Here is a 19,829-nt window from a genome sequence, read left to right as displayed (position 1 = left end):
CAGAGATGTAAGGAAAGAAAGGACTAACTACTGTAGGACTCCACAACAGAGAGGCCACCAGGGGGACAAGCAGTTGCCCACCCCACTCCTCTGAGATGTCAGACAATTCCATCCACCCCTGTGGAGATGGAATTTGCATCCATTCATGTCAACAGCAGCTCATGATCAATGGTATCAAAGATTTTTTTTTTTTTGAAAGGTCTATGGTAGCAGTAGCCATAAAGGGGATTGGGCTTCACTCACTTCCCTCAGCAAATCATCAATCACTGTGATGAATGGGTGTTTTTGTGCCAAGAAACATGACTGGTTGGGCTCCAAGACTTTGAAGCTATAAGATGATGTTATGGTTGGCCTGCTAGCACCATCTCAATCTTTCTCAGAAAGGGATGGCTGTAGGCTGAATGACATTTGGCAAGGACATTAGGGTCCAGAGTTCATTTCTTGGGCAGGGTCCAGGCCAGATTGTAAAAATTTTGATAGGCAACCTTCACACAAAGTGCCTTGGGATAGCAAATGTCTTGTAAATGTAAAACCTTCAACCACCTTTGGTCGTACCATAAATTATGAGATGGATGGCAGCAGGCTTCAGATGTGTCTTGACAAACATGGACCCTGGAAATAGCTATTTTACATGATTTTTGACATTGGAGTGGATTATTCAGTCTTCCCTGGGAATGGTTGGTCACTGCACTATTCGATGAAACACAACAGATTCACCATTGTACTAAAGAATGATGCTCACAGGTGAGAGACTGCAGCCAATAGGTGGGATCACCTATTCTACAAACTGGGAAAAATCCACCTTCTGTACTCTGAGTTTCTTATCTTTGTATTACTAGATGCATAGGAAGTGCTGTGTAATGGTCAGAGTAGTGGATTGGGAGTCAGGACTCCTGGGTTCTCTTCCTGGCTGTCCTCCTGATTCTCTGTCTTCTTTTGGATAAGGCACTTCACTTCTCTGTGTTTTGGGGGGGTGAAAAGGTTTTTGCTGCTACAAAGTGGACCACCTTCCTATTCTTAAGCTGTGGCCCCAAAGCTGCCTGGAGATGGAATTTGCACCACAACGTGCTTCAGTTTCCTGGTCCATAAAATGTGGATAATAAGAGGATTGATGAACTCATTAATGCTTACAGAGCACTTTTCATCCTAGGATCTCAAGATATTGTAGATGCAGAGTGGTGTTGGTTTGAAATGAGGATAGTTTTCTAACAGCATTTCTCTTCCACCATTAAAATTTCATTCACTCCAGTCTCTCCTTCCTGAGTGTTTTTATTTTTTTTATTCCTTACCTTTTCTCATTGTGCACCTCATTTTTTTTGCCTCCTTTCCATCTTTGTTTGCTTTCTCCTCTTGAGGTCATAGATCTAACACCATAGTACTAGATATTCCTTACGCTAGCTGTGGTATAGTTCTAGATAGATTTTTCTGTATTTTGCTACTGACTTAATTAGGAATGTGATGTGGCATGCAATATGGTATTCTTTCATTTCTGATCCACTATGATGTCATAAATAATCATCAATGTCACTATTCATATCACCTGTGAATAGAACAAGTCCTTCATTTCTCTTCAGGGTGATTCTGCAATGGATGTCAGTTTAGGAGAATGACCCAGACAACATAAAGGAAACATTAATGGAATAACAGTCTCCAAAGCCTTTGTAGGTTTAACCAGGCTTAATGACTATAATCGATGCGCGTTAGCTACAATTGTTACATATCTCAGTGGGTTTCTCTGAACTTGTGCAAAAATAGCTTTAAAAAGCCTCATGACCGAGCCAGGCGTGGCCCCACCATTAGTGTTCTACACTGCTGTGTGGGGAAACTTGAATTTTAGGGTCATATTCTCCATTGCTCTGCACCACCTGTAGTCATTTACACCAATGCAAAGTCAAAAGGTACAATTTTCTACCCATTTAGCACTGGTGTATTTGACTGCATTGGATGCAGGGCATGGAGAGTCAGGCTCCCTGTCTCTCTCTTTCCCTGTGCCAGCAGGGCTTGGAAATTATTGCCAGGGACTGGCCTAACACTATTAGCGCTTTGGTACACTTTGTACTCCTGGGGGAATTCTGCACCAAAAATTTAAAAATTCTGCACACAATATTTTAAAATTCTGCATATTTTATTTGTCAAAATAACACTATATAATCACACCAGTTTCAATTATTTTGGTAATTTATTTCAAAATACCTATCAGCAACTATGTCTGTAACAGTACAGACACAAAAAAATTCCTCCAGGAGTAGAGAGTAAAGGAAACCCCTACAACAATCCAGTTCCTGTTTCTCTGCCCCCTGCCCCCAGAGCCGGGTGGGGGTGTCAGACACTTGCAATCCCTTCCCCACAGATCCCAGCTGCAGTGCTCCCCAGCCCAGACAGTTGCACCCCCTCCCCTCCAGAGCCCAGGGATCCAGAGGGAGAAACAGTCTGATGGTGGTCCCGAGGTTGTGTGGAGTTTCCTGCATGCCGCCTCCTTCCTTCAGGGCTTGCTGAGAACTGCAGTTGCCAGGAAGCCTCCACTCCCTCCCCCTCCTCCCGGCAGTGTCTTCTACTTGTGAGCTAGGCTCTGCTGGGTCCAGCAGCCCCTAGTGGCAGCCAACAGCTCTGCAGCCCATTTCTGTGGAGGAAAAGGAAATTCTGTGCAAAAAATATTAACTTCTTCACAAAGTCTGCATGTGGAGAGGTACAGAATTCCCCCAGGAATAACTTTGTAGGAGGCCTGGATTCAACTTCTTTCTCCAGGCCTTCTGCTGCTTAGACCGGCAGAAGGAGAGACCAGTCTGGGCAGTAGGCTCAGCTTGTGGAAGTATAGCAATGGGGAATGCTCAACAGCGACACTGCTGGCTGATTCAGGAGTGGCCTTCATGTGCTCTGAATGTGTCTCATTCATGTATAAATGCCACAAGGCACTGTTGCTATTTAAACATAGCCTAAGATGTACTCACCTCCAGGTATACCACCCATGGCATCACCAGTGTGGCCACCAGCAAGTCTGCCACGGCCAGGCTCACCACCAGGTAATTCGTTGTGGTTTGCAAGGTGCGTTCTCTTAGCACTGCTAGGCAGACCAACACGTTCCCAAAGACAATGGCCAAAATCAGGGTGCTGTAGCCGAGGGCGTAGTAGACATGGGAGTGTGGCAGGCCAGGCTCTGTTGAGTTCTCTTGCCCATATGTGACAGAGCTAGTAGTGTTGAAATAGCTGTTGACTCTAGTGAAGAGCGCCATTGGGAGGCAGGCAGAGAGCTGAAAATAGACACAGAGCAACTCTAGTAAGCAATTTCTTCAGCTATGACCTGCATCTTTCATCCAAATTATTGCACCGCCCTCTACAGGCCGTGAGCCAGATCCTGAAGCCTTTACTTAGGTGAAGTTCTTAAAGCCAATGTGAGTTTTGCCTGAGTACAGAGAGAATAAAGGATTCAGAATTTTAATCTATTTGTGTATTTAATGCACATTTCCTCTGCCAATGAAATGCAGCCATGTGGAGTTGGGCAGCTGTTTAGCAATGTACAACAACACTGCACAACTGTGTAAGAGAGTTAGTGGAAAACACCATCTAACTGAGAGAGCAGAGGAAATCCAGGAGGGCAGAATTGTAGTTACCTGAACTAGAATTTGGGCAGAACCCTGAGGCTAACCTCTCTTCTTTTGCAAAAACTGCTATGGACTCCTTAATAACTGCATGTGATCAGGATTTTGGTTGTATAGTTTGGCCAAACAATGGCACCTCCAATATCAGGAGCACCCTACAGTCATATTTGGCCTTAAGTTCAGTACTAACTCAGAAGGCTAGCTGAGAATTCAGCCCTCAACTCTGTTTCAGCTGTTGCAGGTCTCAGTCTCTGAGCACTGTGTGTTTCTTTTGTTCTGTTGAGTACAGATCATGCCTGCTGTAGTGAGAATCACCATTATTGAATTGCCATTACCATTTTCTGCAGTACTTCTCTGCTGAAGAAGGTATCCCATCCAACTACTGATCAGGTCCAATTGTATTTTAGCTTGTAGGCTTATTACTTTTTCTTGTGGCACTGATACTGTGCTTTGCCCTTTCTAAATGCAGTAGAAGGCGCAATCATTGCACTAAGGAGCTCAGCTGATAGACTCCTCACTCATGGTAGCAGGGCAGGAGCCAAATTCAGGGGGCTTCAAATTGCTCTCTTATAAGGCAGCTGCAATCATCCTCAAAAAACATACTTTTCTCCATTTACTTAGACGACTTATTTTAATTTTTTCCAGATGTATTAAGGCTGCTGTCCCAGTGTCCCATTCTGTGACATTTAACTCATTTGCTTACTTCAATTATTTTGCTAATGCCCCCATCACTGAAGCATCTGGGCACATGTTTATTAAAAGCAGGTATAGAACACTGCACAGGACTGTCCAGGAGGTGGTGCAAATGTTAGCCCTGTTCCACCCAACCCGTCTAAATGAAACCTCCCCCATAATAACTGAGACTTGTGCAAATGCTTGACCAGAAACTGTGTCATGAACAATAAGTATAGTGGACAGATGGACAGTGGACAGAAATCCACATAATTAAAACCAGCATTAACTGCCCCCCTTCTTGACAATCTCATCAGAGAGGCCAAGGGCTGGATGGGCCATGGAAGCTGAAGTCTTCTCTCTTCCCTAAATGTGGATCCCCCAGACAGGGGATGAGACCTATTGGGTATGGGGTGTGAAGAAAGCTTAGCCTGCTACTGTCTATGCCGCACCACCTGTGGGGATGCATAGAGATACCCAGATACGTCAGTGCTGACCCTGGAATAAGAATCAATATGGAATAGAATCCAGTCTCCAGTGCTGATGAGTCAGCACTTTCCACCAGCAAGAAATTGATATTGTTTTAAAAAAAAAATCAAAGTTAATGGAGCTTTTCCACATCTTGCACATGGTCGTGTGTGAGTTTATGCTGGTTCTGATTTAAAGCAGACCAGCTAGAACTATGCCCAGTCACAGTCCATTCTGTGATCTCTTATGGCAGAGCACTTCTGGTACTGTAAATGCTGTGCTGAACTCATAGCAATCAATCAGCTTTTACTCTCTTAAGTTATGTAATGCCAAATCTCTCACCTAAAGAAGAGGTTGTGCTAAGGATCTGCACCTCTGATAAGCAAGCTCCATGTCTTAACTACATGGTTGGTGAACAAGCCAAAGGACCAATACAATTTTAATGAAAAGCTAAACAAAACTGAATTGGAAACTTATTTTTCTCCTAGAGCTAAATTGCTGTTCTAGTCTTGCTCCCTCCAGATTTACGTGACAATCCTGACTTGCTACCTCTGCCTGATATTTCAGTCCCAGGCCCCAGACAGCTTTGCCAGTGACCCTCAATCCTGTCCTGGAACTCCCCCTCCCCCCGCACTGCCCTGCTATTCCTGGACTTCCCCCACACAACTCTACCAATGTACCTCAGTCCTGACCCGTAACACCCCTCTGCTATTCTAGTCTTTGGCTCCGCTCTGATAGCGTACCTCACGCCTGATCTGCAGCTTCCCCTGCTATTCCAGTCCTGTGCCCGCCCCCCCCAGCTCTACTAAATGTGTCTCCATCCTGACTTGCAGCACCCCTTACTGTTCCATCCCAGAGTTCATCTTGAGCACAGACTCCCTACTATAAATCATGCCAAATTATGCTATAGTTTGTAGTGCATAATATGGACAAATATCAGCTAGGGACTCATTATATAGGATTAGTCATTTTCTCCATGCACATGCATACAACTGCTCTGTATGCTAATGGAAGCTCCGAGAGTGTGCATGCAAAAAGGACAGCTGTGCTATCTCCTGTAGGGAGATAGCACAGCTGGAGAGTGGACAGACCTCTCATGTCCAAGATCCAAAGCTACAAGAATATGCAGAGAATTACACCAAATCAAGAAAGCAGCAAGCAGTTTTAAAGAAACAGAGCTCCTATGTACCCAGCGAAATAAGGGCAAGCTGAGAATTCAGCCCTCAACTCTGTTTCAGTTGTTGCAGGTCTCAGCCTGTGAGCACTGTGTGTTTCTCTTGTTCTGTTGAGTACAGATCATGCCTGCTGAAGCAAGAGTCTGGTTAAAGGGACCAGTGATCAGAGCAGAGATGATCCATTGCTAGTTTTGATCCTGTCCATTCTGTTCCCCATTGTGATCTTTTGGGATACTTCTGTCTGGAGGAGCAGCAACAACTTTGTGAATCTCTTTCCTGAACAGCTCCCCCTTTATCCCCATCTCTCTCCTTGCTCTCAGACCAGGTAGGCATTCCCCATTCACATTCAAGGACAAACACCAAGATGACCTGGAAGTAGCAGACTTTAGAAGCAGAGTCTTAAAAATCCATAGCCCATCACAGACGCTGGTAATATCAGACTCCATGTACTGCAGGTGCTGCTGCTCTGTCATTTTGTGTGTGTTTAAATCAAATGCATGCAGTGGAAGTAAAGCCTAACTGCAGTGAAAACTAGGGCACTAAATAAAGTCAATATCCCACCTCATGCATGTTTTTTAAAATGCCATCAATAAAGACAATGCATAAAATTCCCATTTTGATTAACATTTCTCTGTTGGAGAATAATCTTTCCTGTCTGGAAACCTGTCTCTTTTGAAATATACGGTGCTGTAAAAAGAAAAGTCTTTCTCTGTCAGAGATTTCTAAGTTGGCTCACCGCAGTATTAAAATGAAGGAATCTAAAGTAAAAGAGCCTCAAAATTACAGGAACCTAGAAGGGAAAAAGTATCAACTTACTTCTGACTCCAAGGTTCCTTTTTTCCAGTCCCTTTTTAATGCCTTGTCAGTGTGAAAGAGGTGAGTGAACCTCAGAAAATCCAAGTGAATTTATTTGGGAAAAGAAAAATAGGAAGAAAGAAAAGGTCAGTGCCCCCCAAACACCCAGACACAAAGGAGAGGATTTTTTGCAAACAAGATTGTAGGTTGAGAGCAATGTTTTTGGTGCAATAATTCATTTTTCTTTCAGACTGAGTGTATTCTTAGAGCCTTGCAGAAATTGTAAGCCAGATCTTCACAGACACAATTAAGAAACAGAGAAATAATTACTTACCCTCACAATCTGATTGTGTTCCTGAAGAATGTTAAACTGAACACCTAAGCCCCTGCAGCTGCTTGGAGCTGACAAGACATGCCCAAGGAAGGCAAACTTTGCCCTTCTCGGGGCACAGAAACAGAGCAAATGAAGGGAGAAACAAATTGTCCGTGTTCGACTCCAAAGTGAAGTCTGTACTATGAATGTTCTTCAGGCGCCCAATCACATCTTACTTTGTGCCTTGGAGCTGATTGTAGAGCCATATGTTCTCTTGATGATTTTGGGAGGGTCTCTGAGGGCTAACGTGGACCAGCTGCTCCAAGTCTTCATCCTTGATGCTGACAAGATAAAAGGTGGAAGGTTCGCTCTGTTCTTCTGTCCTCTTTTTCCCTTCTCTCTCTTCCCTCACTGTCTCTTCCCTTCAGTATAGACAGTTTCACAATTTTTCTGTCACACACATCTAATTCTACATCATCTCATTGTCTCTTTAATTTGACGTTATCATTTCTCTTTATCTCTCTCTTTCACTCACGCCCTCCCCTCCCTCTCTCTCTCTCTCTCTCTCTCTCTCTGGTATTGCTAGAGCAGCTGGTCCATCTTTGTCGTCTTCCCCCCCCCCTTTTGTTGGGATGAGTTTTTGCAGTGCAAGTTGAGATGTGAGACAGGATTGGTGAATGCAAACGTAAATATACAATAAGGCTTTCTAGGGAAAAAAAAGCAGGTAAAAGGAGAGGGCTTTAATAGGCTAAGCCTCAGCTCAGACTGCTTGGAAACCTAGGTTAAAATTCTGGGCTCAGGCTTAAATCCAGTGAGGCTTAAAGTTGAGCAGGGCCATATCCACTCTTCATCCTTCTGAGTATCAATCAGTTTACTTTGCGTGAGTTTTCCCACTGAGAACTCTCAAACTGAGGTCCTCTGCAGAGACTTTAAAGCCAACACTTTCAACCCCCCTGAGGGCCTAAAGCCAAGTTCCTAAATCCCTGTTCAAACACCTACACAGAAGTGGCCTGATTTTCAGAGGTGCTGAGCAAGTCTGGCTTCTGCCGAAGTCAAGGGGAACATCAGGATATCATCTAATGCAAATCAGGCCACTTCCATGTAGGTGCCTGAAACACGGATTTAGGAGCTTAACTTTAGACTGCCACATTTGAACTAGGGTTGCCAGGTGTCTGGTTTTCAACCAGAACGCCCAGTTGAGAAGGGACCCTGGCAGCTCCAGTCAGCACTGCTGACTGGGCCGTTAAAAGTCTGGTTGGTGGTGCAGCGGGGCTAAGGCAGGCTCCCTGCCTGCCGTGGCTCCCAGAAGCAGCGGCATGTCCCTCCTCCAGCTCCTAGGCGTAGGGGCAGCCAGGGGGCTTTGCGCACTGCCGCAAGTACCAGCTCTGCAGCTCCCACTGGCTGGGAGAGCTGCAGGGGCGGCACCTGCGGACAGGGCAGTACGCAGAGCCACCTGGTCGCGCCTCCACATAGGAGTCGGAGGGAGGACATACCGCGGCTTCCGGGAGCTGCCTGAGGTAAGCGCCACCCGGAGCCTGCACCCCTGCCTGCCTCCTGTGCCACAGCCCTGATTCCCCTCCTGCCCTCCGAACCCCTCAATCCCAGCCCAGAGCACCCTCCTGTACCCCAACCCCTCATCCCCAGCCCCCCCAGAGCCTGCACCCACCAGCCAGAGCCCTCAACCCCCCGTGCGCCAGCCCCCTGCCTAAGCCCTGATCCCCTTCCGCCTTCTGAGCCCCTCAGCCCGGAGTCCCCTCCTGCACCCCAAATCCCTCATCCCCGGCCCCACACCAGAGCCCGCACTCCCAGCCAGAGCCCTCACCCCCTGCACCCAACCCCTCTGCCCCAGCCCAGAGCCACCTCCTGCACCCTAAATCCCTCATTTCTGGTCCCACCATGGAACCCATACTCCCAGCCTAGAACCTGTACCCCGTCCCACACCCCAACCCCCTGCCTCAGCCAGAGCCCCCTCCCATACTCCAAACTCCTCAGCTCCACCCCCCATCCCAGAGCCCACACCTCCAGCTGGAGCCCTCAACCCCTCCTGCATCCCAGCCCACTGTCTCAGCTTAGTGAAAATGAGCAAGTGAGCGAGGGTGAAGAGAGCGAGCGACAGAGGGAGGGGGCTGGAGTGAGCAGGGGTGGGGCCTTGGAGGAGGGGTAGGGCAGGGGGCAGGGCAAGGGTGTTCGGTTTTGTATGAGTAGAAAGTTGGCAACCCTAACTTGAGCATTTTGGCCTAAAGAATTCACATCACTCCGTATACGAGTAGGGTTTTTCCTTTGGCCACAATTTCTCTTCCCCAAGCAATTGTGTTGTGTGCTGGTTGACTGTTACCCTATATCCCCCAGACAGCTTCACTTCAGAGGTTCTATGTGTAATATAGCTCAAGTTTAAAGGTAAAAAATAATTAATATTTGAAAGAAACATATCCAAGGAGAGAGAATCTAAGTTGAGACACAAAAGGAAAAGGGAGAACATTAAACACACCCATGAAAACTAAGGTGGAAAGCAAAAAAGTACTGGTCACTAGTGTGTATGAACAGCAGGAAAAATATAATCACAGCAGTTCTGTTGCCTACAAGATTTAGCAGTGCATGCAGTTCAATTCAATAATACTTCATTGGCTTGATAAGCTATACAAGCGTGCCCAGCATGTGGAAGAATCATAGAGATGTAGGGCTGAAAGAGACCTTGAGAGGTCATATAGTCCAGCCCCCTGCTCTGTGGCCCCAGACTTCTGTACAAATGTGCCCATGATAGGGCTGCACGGTGCGTTTGGGATTTGATCCTCTTTATCCAGGTGCCATTACTGTCTAGTCCTGATTCTGTGGGTGTGCTGTGTACTGTGATGCTATCTTAGCTGGCTCGCTTATTTTTGGCAGGGGTAGGCACATTTGCTTCTCCCATTTTCAGCTCCAGTGTGCCTAAATGATGTCACGTAACATGTTTCCACGCAGGTGAATAGAGTTTAAACCCATCCTTGATTTCTGTCTTATTCAAGGTGCGTTTATTGACATAAACTCATGGGAAATCTAAGCCCTCGACCGACCAAAATGGAAAAGGATCTTGTGGCAGGGATCCCAGTATTTTGAGATCCAACAGGAAACAGAGAAACAGGAAAGGCGGAAAGAACATGCTGCAGCCTGACTCAACAATCCAGATCCACCCCTTCCATTGGGAAATGTCTGCCCCAGTTGTGACAAGATCTGTGGATCCCAGATCGGTCTCATTAGCCACCTTTGGATCCATACCTGGCTATCGTTTTATGGAGGACAATCCTCAAACTCCGGGGGATCGAAAATGACTCAAGGTGGGAGTGCTGCAGCAGGTTTCTGGTGGAACCAGCTTTCAGGAAGAAAGTGTTGTTCCCCCGACATACAAAAGTTAATGACATCAGGCCAGCTCATAGATAGAAGAGAAGGAGAGGAAAGGTAACAGGTCATTTAGCTTACAAATGGCCTATCTTGGCCAGGATACCTTGGGACTTTCACTGGCTGGGTTATGAAGCCACATTGGTAATGCCTAAGAGACCCTTGTCCTAGGAGAAAATGGGGCAGGGTTGCAGATATGAATCAAGCGTATGTGAGAAGTTGGCGAATGCTTACATTGGACTGCTTGGGAGGAAAAGAGGGGGGGAGAACAAAGTAAAGCAAGTATGGAGGACTGAATGTTTGTGGGACAGAACAATGAGTGCCACAGACCTTTACCTCTAAGTGAGGCATTCAAATCCAGCCCAGCTTGGGAGTGACACTTGTTACCATCCGAAGGCTATTCAATGGCCTGTAATAGATGAACTTGGTGGGTCTCTGTCCAGTTCTTAATAGACTACTGTTCACATCCCTCTTACCCCCAGTGCTGCTCCTTCACTGTTGTGGCGCATCAGTGGGTTGAGACACAGTGACAGAAGTTTTATTGCCTATGCTGTAACTGTGCTGCTGATTAACAGAGAACCAGAGCTGTCAGTCCCGCGCTGCTCACCCCCTGGGAATTCATTTTGAAACGATAGACGCAGTACTGGAAAAATATCTGAACAGAGGCGCTTTAATGCCTAACAGCAAATACGCTGAGCTGGGAAACAGCCCAATACACCCACATCTGGGTGCCAAAATCAAGGGGAGAAATAATGATTATTTCCACATATTTCTTCTGGGAGCAGATTCCAGGAGCACAGGAAAAACATTCCCAATCACCACTCAAATCAATGATGTTTACCAAGGAGAAGTGCCACCTCATGAGCAGTGGGAAGCAGAGGGCTGGAGTTTTCAGGCAGACGGTTGTGGAGATGGATGTGAAATGCTGGAGGCCTTTCACTGGTTATTTGAAGAAAGGATGGCCCCTGCCAACAGCAACTTTTACTTGACAGAACAAGTTCACCTCTTTCTGTACCAGTGAGGTCAAGGCTAGAAAGTTAGGAAGGATGGTCCTATGGTTAAGGCAATGAACTGGGACTCAGGATACTGCCAGTCAGGTCCCAGCTCTGGAATGGATTTCTTTGGATAAGTCACGGAATCTCTCTATACCTCAGTTCCCCATCTGTACACTGAGGGAAATTTCATCTCCACCCTTCATCTGTTTTGCCTATTACAGGTAGCGCTGCCTATAGTTAAGGTTGCCTAATTTTTTCCATGATAACGCCTTCATTCCAGTTGCTTATAACTTTGACAAACTTTAACCACTTAAGTTGAAATTTTCCATGCTGGGTGTCTGGTTTAAGTTGATTTTTTTTTTTTTAATTTCAGCAAAAATCGTTCAGCCATTTCCAAAAACAAGATAAGGGAATATATTTTTTTTCCCCATGTTAAAATATTCTTACAACTGTTTTGTGGAGAAGCTCTTGTGCCTCCAGACTTTGGAGCAGGGACATGAAATTTGGTGGGGGATCAGAGCAACTGGCCATCCTCCATTCCCTCACAGCTCCTTGTGCTGTGCTGATCAGACTGCCCATGAACTATCCTCACCCAGCAACTGAGCACGCTCCATTCAGCCAGGGCTTCAGGTGCTAAGCAGGACTTTCCCTGCATTTACTCCTTCTATCTGCTGGGAGGATGCCAGATGCAGGAACTGAGAGTAGGGAGTCTCTCTCTCCTGTGCTCTCAATGCTGCCCCTGCTGGCACCCAGGCAGCATGGAGGGAAAGGAGGAAGCAAATGACTGTAATGCAGAAGGGTGAGGAGCTGGGTCTGGGGGCAGGTGACCACTGGGGAGACTGGGATAAGGAGCTCAGGGTAAGGGACTGGGATGTGGCTGTGAGGATGGGCGGGGGGGAACTGAGATGAGGTCCCAGGGAGGTGGAGGTGAGCAACTGAGATATGGAGTTGAGTTGGGGATCTGGGACTGGGACTGGAATGTAGAGCTGAGAGGGAATGGGGCTGGGACAAAGGCCGGGGGGTCCAAGACACAGGTGCAGAGGTGGAGGGACTGGGACAAGGAGCCGGAAGAGTGTGTGAACTGGGATGAGGAGCTCACAGGGATTTCTGGGGCAAGGAGCTGAGGGGGCTCAGGTAGGGAGACTGGGACAAGGAGCCAACGAGGTGCACTGAATGAGACAGGGTCTGGTGGATAAAATATGTGGTCATGTAATTAAAGACTGTATCATAATGGATATGCATAAGTTGCACAGGCAACCTGAATAATGGCATTTCCTAATTTTTGAGTGCTTGGCTTTAGCTTAATAAATGTTCTTTTAATGTAGTTTTGTTGTATATAGTTTAGATGCAATGCGTGTGTTGGGGGCAAGGACTGTTTTCTAGCTTGCTGGAGCCTCTACGAGGTGCCACTGTAGTATTTCTACTAATAATCCTACATATCTGATGCAGTGGAAAAGGGGGAATCAGTAGAAAGACGCAATAAGGAAGGTGACATGGACTGAGCTGAGGAGAGAGAGATTGTGATTTGCCGAATCTACTGATTTAACCATAAGACCCTCCTTCCTCTGGTTCAGGTCCATATCCTTCAGACGCTTCACAATTGAAATTTTCCCTATTTATTTGCTTTTGTATGTTGTTCAATCAATTCTCTCATCCCCTCCTCTCTTCCAAAAATGCCAAACTCCATCATTTCTCTGCTTCTGTTAGAAGCCTTTTTGCTTTATTCCCTTGTGCATGGAGCACCCTTCTTCTTTGAGTGCTTGCTCACATCCATTCCATATTAGGTGTGTGTGTTCGCCACATGCACCGGTGCTGGACGTTTTTCCCTCAGCACTATCCGTAGGGGACTGGCTCTGGTGCCCCCTGGAGTCAGGGCCGGCTCCAGGCACCAGCTTAACAAGCAGGTGCTTGGGGCGGCCAAGGGAGAGGGGCGGCACCTGCAGCAATTTGGGGGCGGCAGGTCCCTCATTCCCTCTAGGAGCGAAGGACATGCCGCTGAACTGCCGCCGCCGCCGATCGCGGCTTTTTTTTGTTTGTTTTTTGCTTGGGGCGGCAGAAATGCTGGAGCCGGCCCTGCCTGGAGTGGCACCTGCATGGTGTAGTATAAGGGGCGCCGCCGGCTCCCCCCACCCTCAGTTCCTTCTTGCCACCAGTGACGGTCCTGGAACTTCTGCTGTTTCTGCTAGCGTTGTTCCATTCTCAGTTCTTGCGAACTTTGGAAACCTGTAATATAGTTGTATATATTTAGTATTTCTTAGTTACCCTTAGTAGTAGTTCTCAACTCTTCAAGCCCTGTGATCACTGCAAGCGGCCTATGCCCGTCAGTGATCCATATACCAGCTGCCTAAGATGCTTAGGTGAGGAGCACATAAGTGACAAGTGCCGTATGTGCAAGTCCTTCAAACCTAGGACCAAGGAGGAGGCGCAACTCTGCACCGAGCACCGCGGCCTCCGTGCGCAGTGCTCCGTCGGCACCATCCTCGAGCCAGCACCGGTCCCCCTCCACAGCTCTGGTGAAGCCGAAAAAGACTGTGAGGGGAAGATCTCCTACCTCCCGCAAGGGAAAGGAGAGGGCTGGGGGTGAGCCACGACCCGTGCCGGGCAGCTCAATGCCCCCATTGGGAACTCGGGCCCCAGCTCAAGTCGAGCAATCCAGCCCATCCCATACTTCACCTGTGACCTTGGATAGTGGTGCAGGCCCCAGCCAGCTTCAGGTGCTGTCGATGCAGGAAGCCCTTCAAGCGGCGCAGGAAATCCTGACCCTCCTGGTGTCACCCACCCTGGCTCCAGACGTACCCCGGTCTCGGGGAAAACTTGGGTCGGGACCTATACATGTGTCCCCCACTCAGCGGCGCCATTCCCCATTGAGAGGGACGTCCCACCATCACTCGCCCACCCGAAGCTGTCACGCCTCAGGACTAGAGAGGCAGGATCAGCTGAGCCCTCTTTGGTCCCTGCCCCGTGGGCACTGATTGAGGGACTCGAGGTGTACCTTGCCAGTGGATTGGCTCAGACTCTCTAGGCCACGGGCCACCCGGCAAGAACTCCAGGACCGGCCCAGACTATCTCCAAGGGCCCGGTACCGGTACCGATCAGACACCAAAGACCACTGATTGCTGGGCCGGTATCACCCGTCTCTGAGAAGTAGATCGCCCTGCTCAGGATGATCCTCCCAGCAACTGCCCTGTAATATCTCCCGGTCCCATTCGTCGTCCCCCTACCGGTCGAGTAGCGTGAAGCGTGGATTGCCGGGTATCTGACGCAGATCTGCCAAATGGCATCGGTCCCCGAGAGCCTGACCAAGCCAATCTCGCTCGGACAGGTCAGCTTCGGGAAGCAGCAACCAGCACCGGTTGGACAAGAGCCACCACTCAGCCCAATCCTGGTTGCCCGAGACCAATCGCTCTGCTGGTAGCTCCATCTCGGAGCGAGGTTCCCTGACTGTGGGACAAGTCCCAGTATTGGCAGTGCTGACTACGTTATCAGCACTGAAACCTGCCCCTTGACCCCAAGCGCAGTGGCTGGCGCCATGGTAGCCGTGAAACCCCTGGGGGTTCACCCAACCTTTTCAGGCTGCCTGATCGGTGTCGGGAGCCTCAGAGAGGCCAGTGGCCTCAGTATCTCGTCCCCCTCCAGTGCTAGAGCCTTCAGGGGGTAAGACTACGCAGGTCCAGGAGGACCCAGGGGAGCAAGCTGCTGGACCATCAATAGATGTGGAAGTTCCCGCGGCACCGGCATCAGCGTCGTTGTTGCCAGATGAGGCTATCATGGGGTTCCCTCACCCAGTTCCTCAGGATGACACCAAGGTGCACCAGGAACTTTTGAAGAGGGTTGCTTCTAACCTGGGGCTTCAGGCAGAGGAATTGCAAGAGCCCTTAGACTCTCTGTTTGACTTCCTTTGTTCCTTGGCTCCCTCCATGGTGGCCTTACCCCTTCATGAAGGGGTCTCCAAAATCACTAATGCCTTATGGCAGACCCCCTCTTCCCTGGCCCCTATCTCTAAAAGGGCTGAACGCAAGTACTTCGTGCCAACCAAAGGGCATGAGTACTTGTATTCCCACCCAGCCCCCAATTCCCTTGTGGTCAAGGCAGTTAACCATGAGGTGAGGCAGGGACAATCCAGGGCCACCCCCAAAAATAAATTCTTGAGGAGGCTGGATCTTTTTGGATGTAAAGTTTATTAGTCTTCCAGACTTCAGCGGAGAGTAGCCAACCACCAACTCCTCCTTCAGTATGACTTCAGTATGTGGCAAGCCATGGCCAACTTCGAAGGGTCGCTCCCCGAGGCTTCCAAGAAGGAGTTCTGAGCGATTCTCGATGAGGGCACGACTGCGGCCAGGGCGGCCCTCCAGGTGGCATCAGATGCTGCTGCTGCCCACACCATGGCTTCCGCTATCTCCATGCGGCAAGTCTCTTGGCTGCTCCTCTCTGGGTTATCCGCTGAGGCCCAGCAGTCATTGCAGAACCTGCCCTTCAACAGCGGGACCCTATTTGCAGAGCAAACAGACAGCAAGTTGCATGGCCTCAAGGATTCCTGCACCACCCTGAAAACCCTGGGTCTCTATGTCCCAGCCCTGGCACGTAAGCAGTTCAAACTGCAGCAGCCTCAGGGCCAGGGGAGCCAGCCTCAGCAGGACCAGCCCCAGAGGTAGCCTGAATGATCTTCCAAAGGTGGGGAACTCCCCAAGTGGACCTGTTCGCTACCAGACAGAACAAGAAATGCCACCGGTTTTCTTCTTGATAGGGTCTGAGCAAGGACTCCCTCTCTGATGCCCGGAGCCTGATCATAGAATATCAGGGTTGGAAGGGACCTGAGGAGGTCATCTAGTCCAACCCCCTGCTCAAAGCAGGACTAAGCCCCAGACAGATTTTTGCCCCAGATCCCTAAATGGCCCCCTCAAGGATTAACTCACAACCCTGGGTTTAGCAGGCCTAATGCTCAAACCACTGAGTTATCCCTCCCTTGTTAATGTCATTCATACAAAGGTGATTATAAGATGTACGTGTTCCCTCCAATTCCACTCATCATCAGGGTCCTGGCAAAGATCAAGAGAGACCAGGCGCAGGTTATCATGATCGCCAGCACTGGTTCAGCACGCTCATGAGCCTGTCAGCAGCCCCTCCCTAGCCCCTGCCCAACCAACTGAACCACGGTCGGCTCTTACACCCCAACCTCGGGTCCCTCCACCTCCCAGAGTGGATGCTGATTGACTGAACCCGGAGGAGCGGACCTGTTCGAAAGGAGTCCAAGAGGTCCTCCTGGGAAGTAGGAAGCCCTCAGCCAGACTGACTTACCTGGCCAAGTGGACGAGGTTTTCCCGCTGGGCGTCTGACCGGGGCATCTCTCCCTCGTGTTCCTCCACACAGGCTGTCCTGGGCTACCTGCTCCATTTGAGGAGCCAGGGCCTGGCACACTCTTCCATTAGAGTGCATCTTGCGGCCATCTCCTCATTTCACCCGCTGATCCAAGGACAGACGGTGTTCTCCCCTGACATGACGGTCAGATTCTTGAGGTCTGGAGAGACTCTTTCTGCAGGTGCGGGCTCCCATCCCACAGTGGGATCTTAATTTGATCCGCTCTAGGCTCACTGGCCTGCCCTTTGAACTGCTGGGTTCCTGCTTCCTTTCCCACCTGTCATGGAAGGCCGCATTCCTGGTTGCAGTAACGTCAGCGAGACAGGTCTCGGAAATTAAAGCCTCAACCCCAGAACCGCTGTACACGGTCTTCTACAAAAATAAGGTTCAGTTGCAGCCCCACCCGGCCTTCCTGCCATAGGTGGTCTCCACCTTCCATATGAACCAGGACATCTTCCTCGCGGTGGTCTGTCCCAAACTGCACAAGACCAGTGAAGAGAAGCGTCTTCACGCCCTGGACATCCTGAGGGCCTTGGCTTTTTACTTAGAATCTACCAAGACTTTCCGTAAATCGACTCAGCTTTTCATCGCTACAGCGGATAGGATGAAAGGTCAGTATAGGTCCTATGGGCCTGAACCAAAACTCCAGTTCCATACAGCCCTGAAGTTTGTGTTCTTTTCTAACTTCCATCCCTTCTGGATTTACCCTGGTTGATTGCCTGTGTCACTGACATATAGACACTGGACAGCATTAGATTTTTCAGTGCTGTTTATGCTTCTTCGATTCATTTGGGCTATATATCATGTAGCTTCTTGCAACATAAACGGTTTTCTTGCATATTCATTTTCAGTAATTATGCAAGTGCCTTTAATTACCAATCTCGTGACATCCTATTCTCCCACTCAAGCCTGGCAACTTGGCCCCACAGGTTCTCAGCTCAAATTTCATTTTCTGACATCTCTGTTCTACTCTCAGTTAAAATGTTTATTTTTATCACACTCCTATCAAAAGACTTAAATTATCTGTCTAATTCCTCTCTTGCATGAGATAAAGGTGTGTGTGTGTGTGTGTGTGTGTGTGTGTTTTTAGGGCTCTTGTGGGAAGGCGTGTTTGGGGCCCTTTCTCCTGTTTGCAGTTAACTTGGGTTGAATGAGCTGAGCAGTTAGCTGGAGATGAGGCTATGGATCTGACGAAAGTTGACTGTGAAAACCATCACTTTGGGTGAAATGCTGTTGCAACCTCTACATTTTTTTTTTTACTAGGGAGCTAATTTGTGTATGTGTAGTGCAGCTTTCTCTCCCTTAGAAGGTTGGGAGGTAGTTCTTGAAGAATCTACTGTTTATAGGAAGTCTGATCTTTCAAGTATCAGAGGGGTAGCCGTGTTAGTCTGGATCTGTAAAAGCAACAAAGAGTCCTGTGGCACCTTATAGACTAACAGACGTATTGGAGCATGAGCTTTCGTGGGTGAATAGCCACTTCATCGGATGCATGTAGTGGAAATTTCCAGAGGCAGGTGTAAATATGCAAGCAAGAGTGAGTCAGGCTAGAGATAACGTATCTCTTTATACCTGCCTTTGGAAATTTCCACTACATGCATCCGACGAAGTGGGTATTCATGCTTATGCTCCAATACGTCTGTTAGTCTATAAGGTGCCACAAGACTCTTTTTGCTGCTTTTATGATCTTTCAGAATCTTTACTTTCAAATCAAATATCCCCAAATCCTCCAAAGCACTTCTTAGATCTCCTTTCTAAATTTCAACTTTCTAGTCCCAGCCATTCTGACTCTACTGCTGTGCAAAGAAAATGCCATTAGATACATTGTTATAAAGAGGAAAATATATTTTCTCCCATTCCCCTCATTCTCAGAAGTGCCCTAACCATTTTTGCTCATACTCTTTGATTATTGGGCTGATAGCAGAACTGTAGAATTACAGCCCCGAAGGTGAGAATGCCAGAAAATTATGAGGAAATGAAGAAAGGGAGGTTAGAAAGGAAATGCTCTGGTAACCTTAACTATAGCTTTCAGTGGAGCTTCAACTGTAACACACACAGAGCACATAATAAAATAATCTCAAGTGAAAATTGCTTCTGTGAACCTAAGGTGTATGCACTAGACAGGTTGCTCCCTGGGTGTGAACTTGAAATCTGTCTGCGTGCCCTCATTTTCCCAACCAAGGCACCTCTGATTCCTTGCCAACTCACATCTCAGTGACTGACTTGCTGACTCAAGCCCCCTCTCCCCCGGCCCTGACTCTTCTAGCAAGCTCAGCACAATCTGCCTTGCTGCCTGTCTTGAAAATCTTTCAATACAAACTTTTGCCACGTTCTCTCTGGCTGGTGGGGGAAAAAATGATAAGATGTATTGCTGCCTCTCTGTGTTCCTACTTTGTACAGTCCCTGAAGTGCATCTAGAAGAGAAGAGCAGACAGTTTAACACTCTCTTCTTATCTGCATTTCCCTTTTTAGTTGCCATTTACACGCTGCTCAGGTTTTAAAATCTTGGTTTAAGAGCTGTTCCCGAGGGATCTAATAGCAGCTTAATCAGAATCCATCTGCACTTGCATTTGTGAAATCTTAATGTAGCTGGGGATTAATTAATTTATTTCCATAAAACCAGAGCTCTGTGAAAAGAACTGACTAGAATTCTGGGATATTAATGTACAGCCCTGCAATGATAATAGAGTTTGCTGGAGTTTTCTTTTTGCAATGTATAGATTAGTCAGAGCAGAGTGTATGAGAAGGAGTGAGAACAATGGGGATGTCATGCTGTGAAGCTTTAATGGAGAAAGATACACATGATAAGTTCTATAGCAGATCAAACTATTCAGAATTATTGTGACTGATGAATTCGGGGGGGAGGGTGCTTTTAAGAGCACTGGAACAAAAACAAATCCATGACTCTGTGGTCGAGGACAGAGTTGCCAGCCCCAAAGATCACAGGATTGGCTTAAATATCTGGCGATTTTTTTAAAAATTACTACGTGTTGTTTTTTGTTTGCCTTCTGGTTCCCTGGCCTTTAGGGTTTGTGTTTTCAAAGTTTTCTCAGTAACCACAAAGGCTAGAAATCTTTTTCTTTTAAATGAA

At 47.9% G+C, this 19,829-nt stretch overlaps 2 protein-coding genes across 3 annotated transcripts in view; one reads left to right on the top strand and one right to left on the bottom strand.

The window, feature by feature from the left end:
* DRD3 (dopamine receptor D3) overlaps positions 1–7,587 on the bottom strand; it is a 30,872-nt gene extending 23,285 nt beyond the window's left edge. The window contains exons 1-2 of the mRNA XM_005314499.4: positions 7,041–7,587; positions 2,949–3,248 (exon numbers count right to left, since the gene is read on the bottom strand). Coding sequence (XP_005314556.2) covers positions 2,949–3,230 — 282 coding nt within the window. The 5' untranslated portion in view covers positions 3,231–3,248; positions 7,041–7,587. The remainder of the gene's footprint in view (positions 1–2,948; positions 3,249–7,040) is intronic.
* TIGIT (T cell immunoreceptor with Ig and ITIM domains) overlaps positions 1–19,829 on the top strand; it is a 60,361-nt gene that overhangs the window by 3,889 nt on the left and 36,643 nt on the right. The window lies entirely within an intron of this gene.

This window comes from Chrysemys picta, chromosome 1 (genome assembly GCF_011386835.1).
Source record: "Chrysemys picta bellii isolate R12L10 chromosome 1, ASM1138683v2, whole genome shotgun sequence".
NCBI classification, from domain to species: Eukaryota; Metazoa; Chordata; order Testudines; family Emydidae; genus Chrysemys; species Chrysemys picta.
The sequence above is the reverse complement of the archived record's forward strand: the minus strand, read 5'-3'. Positions and strand labels throughout refer to the sequence as shown.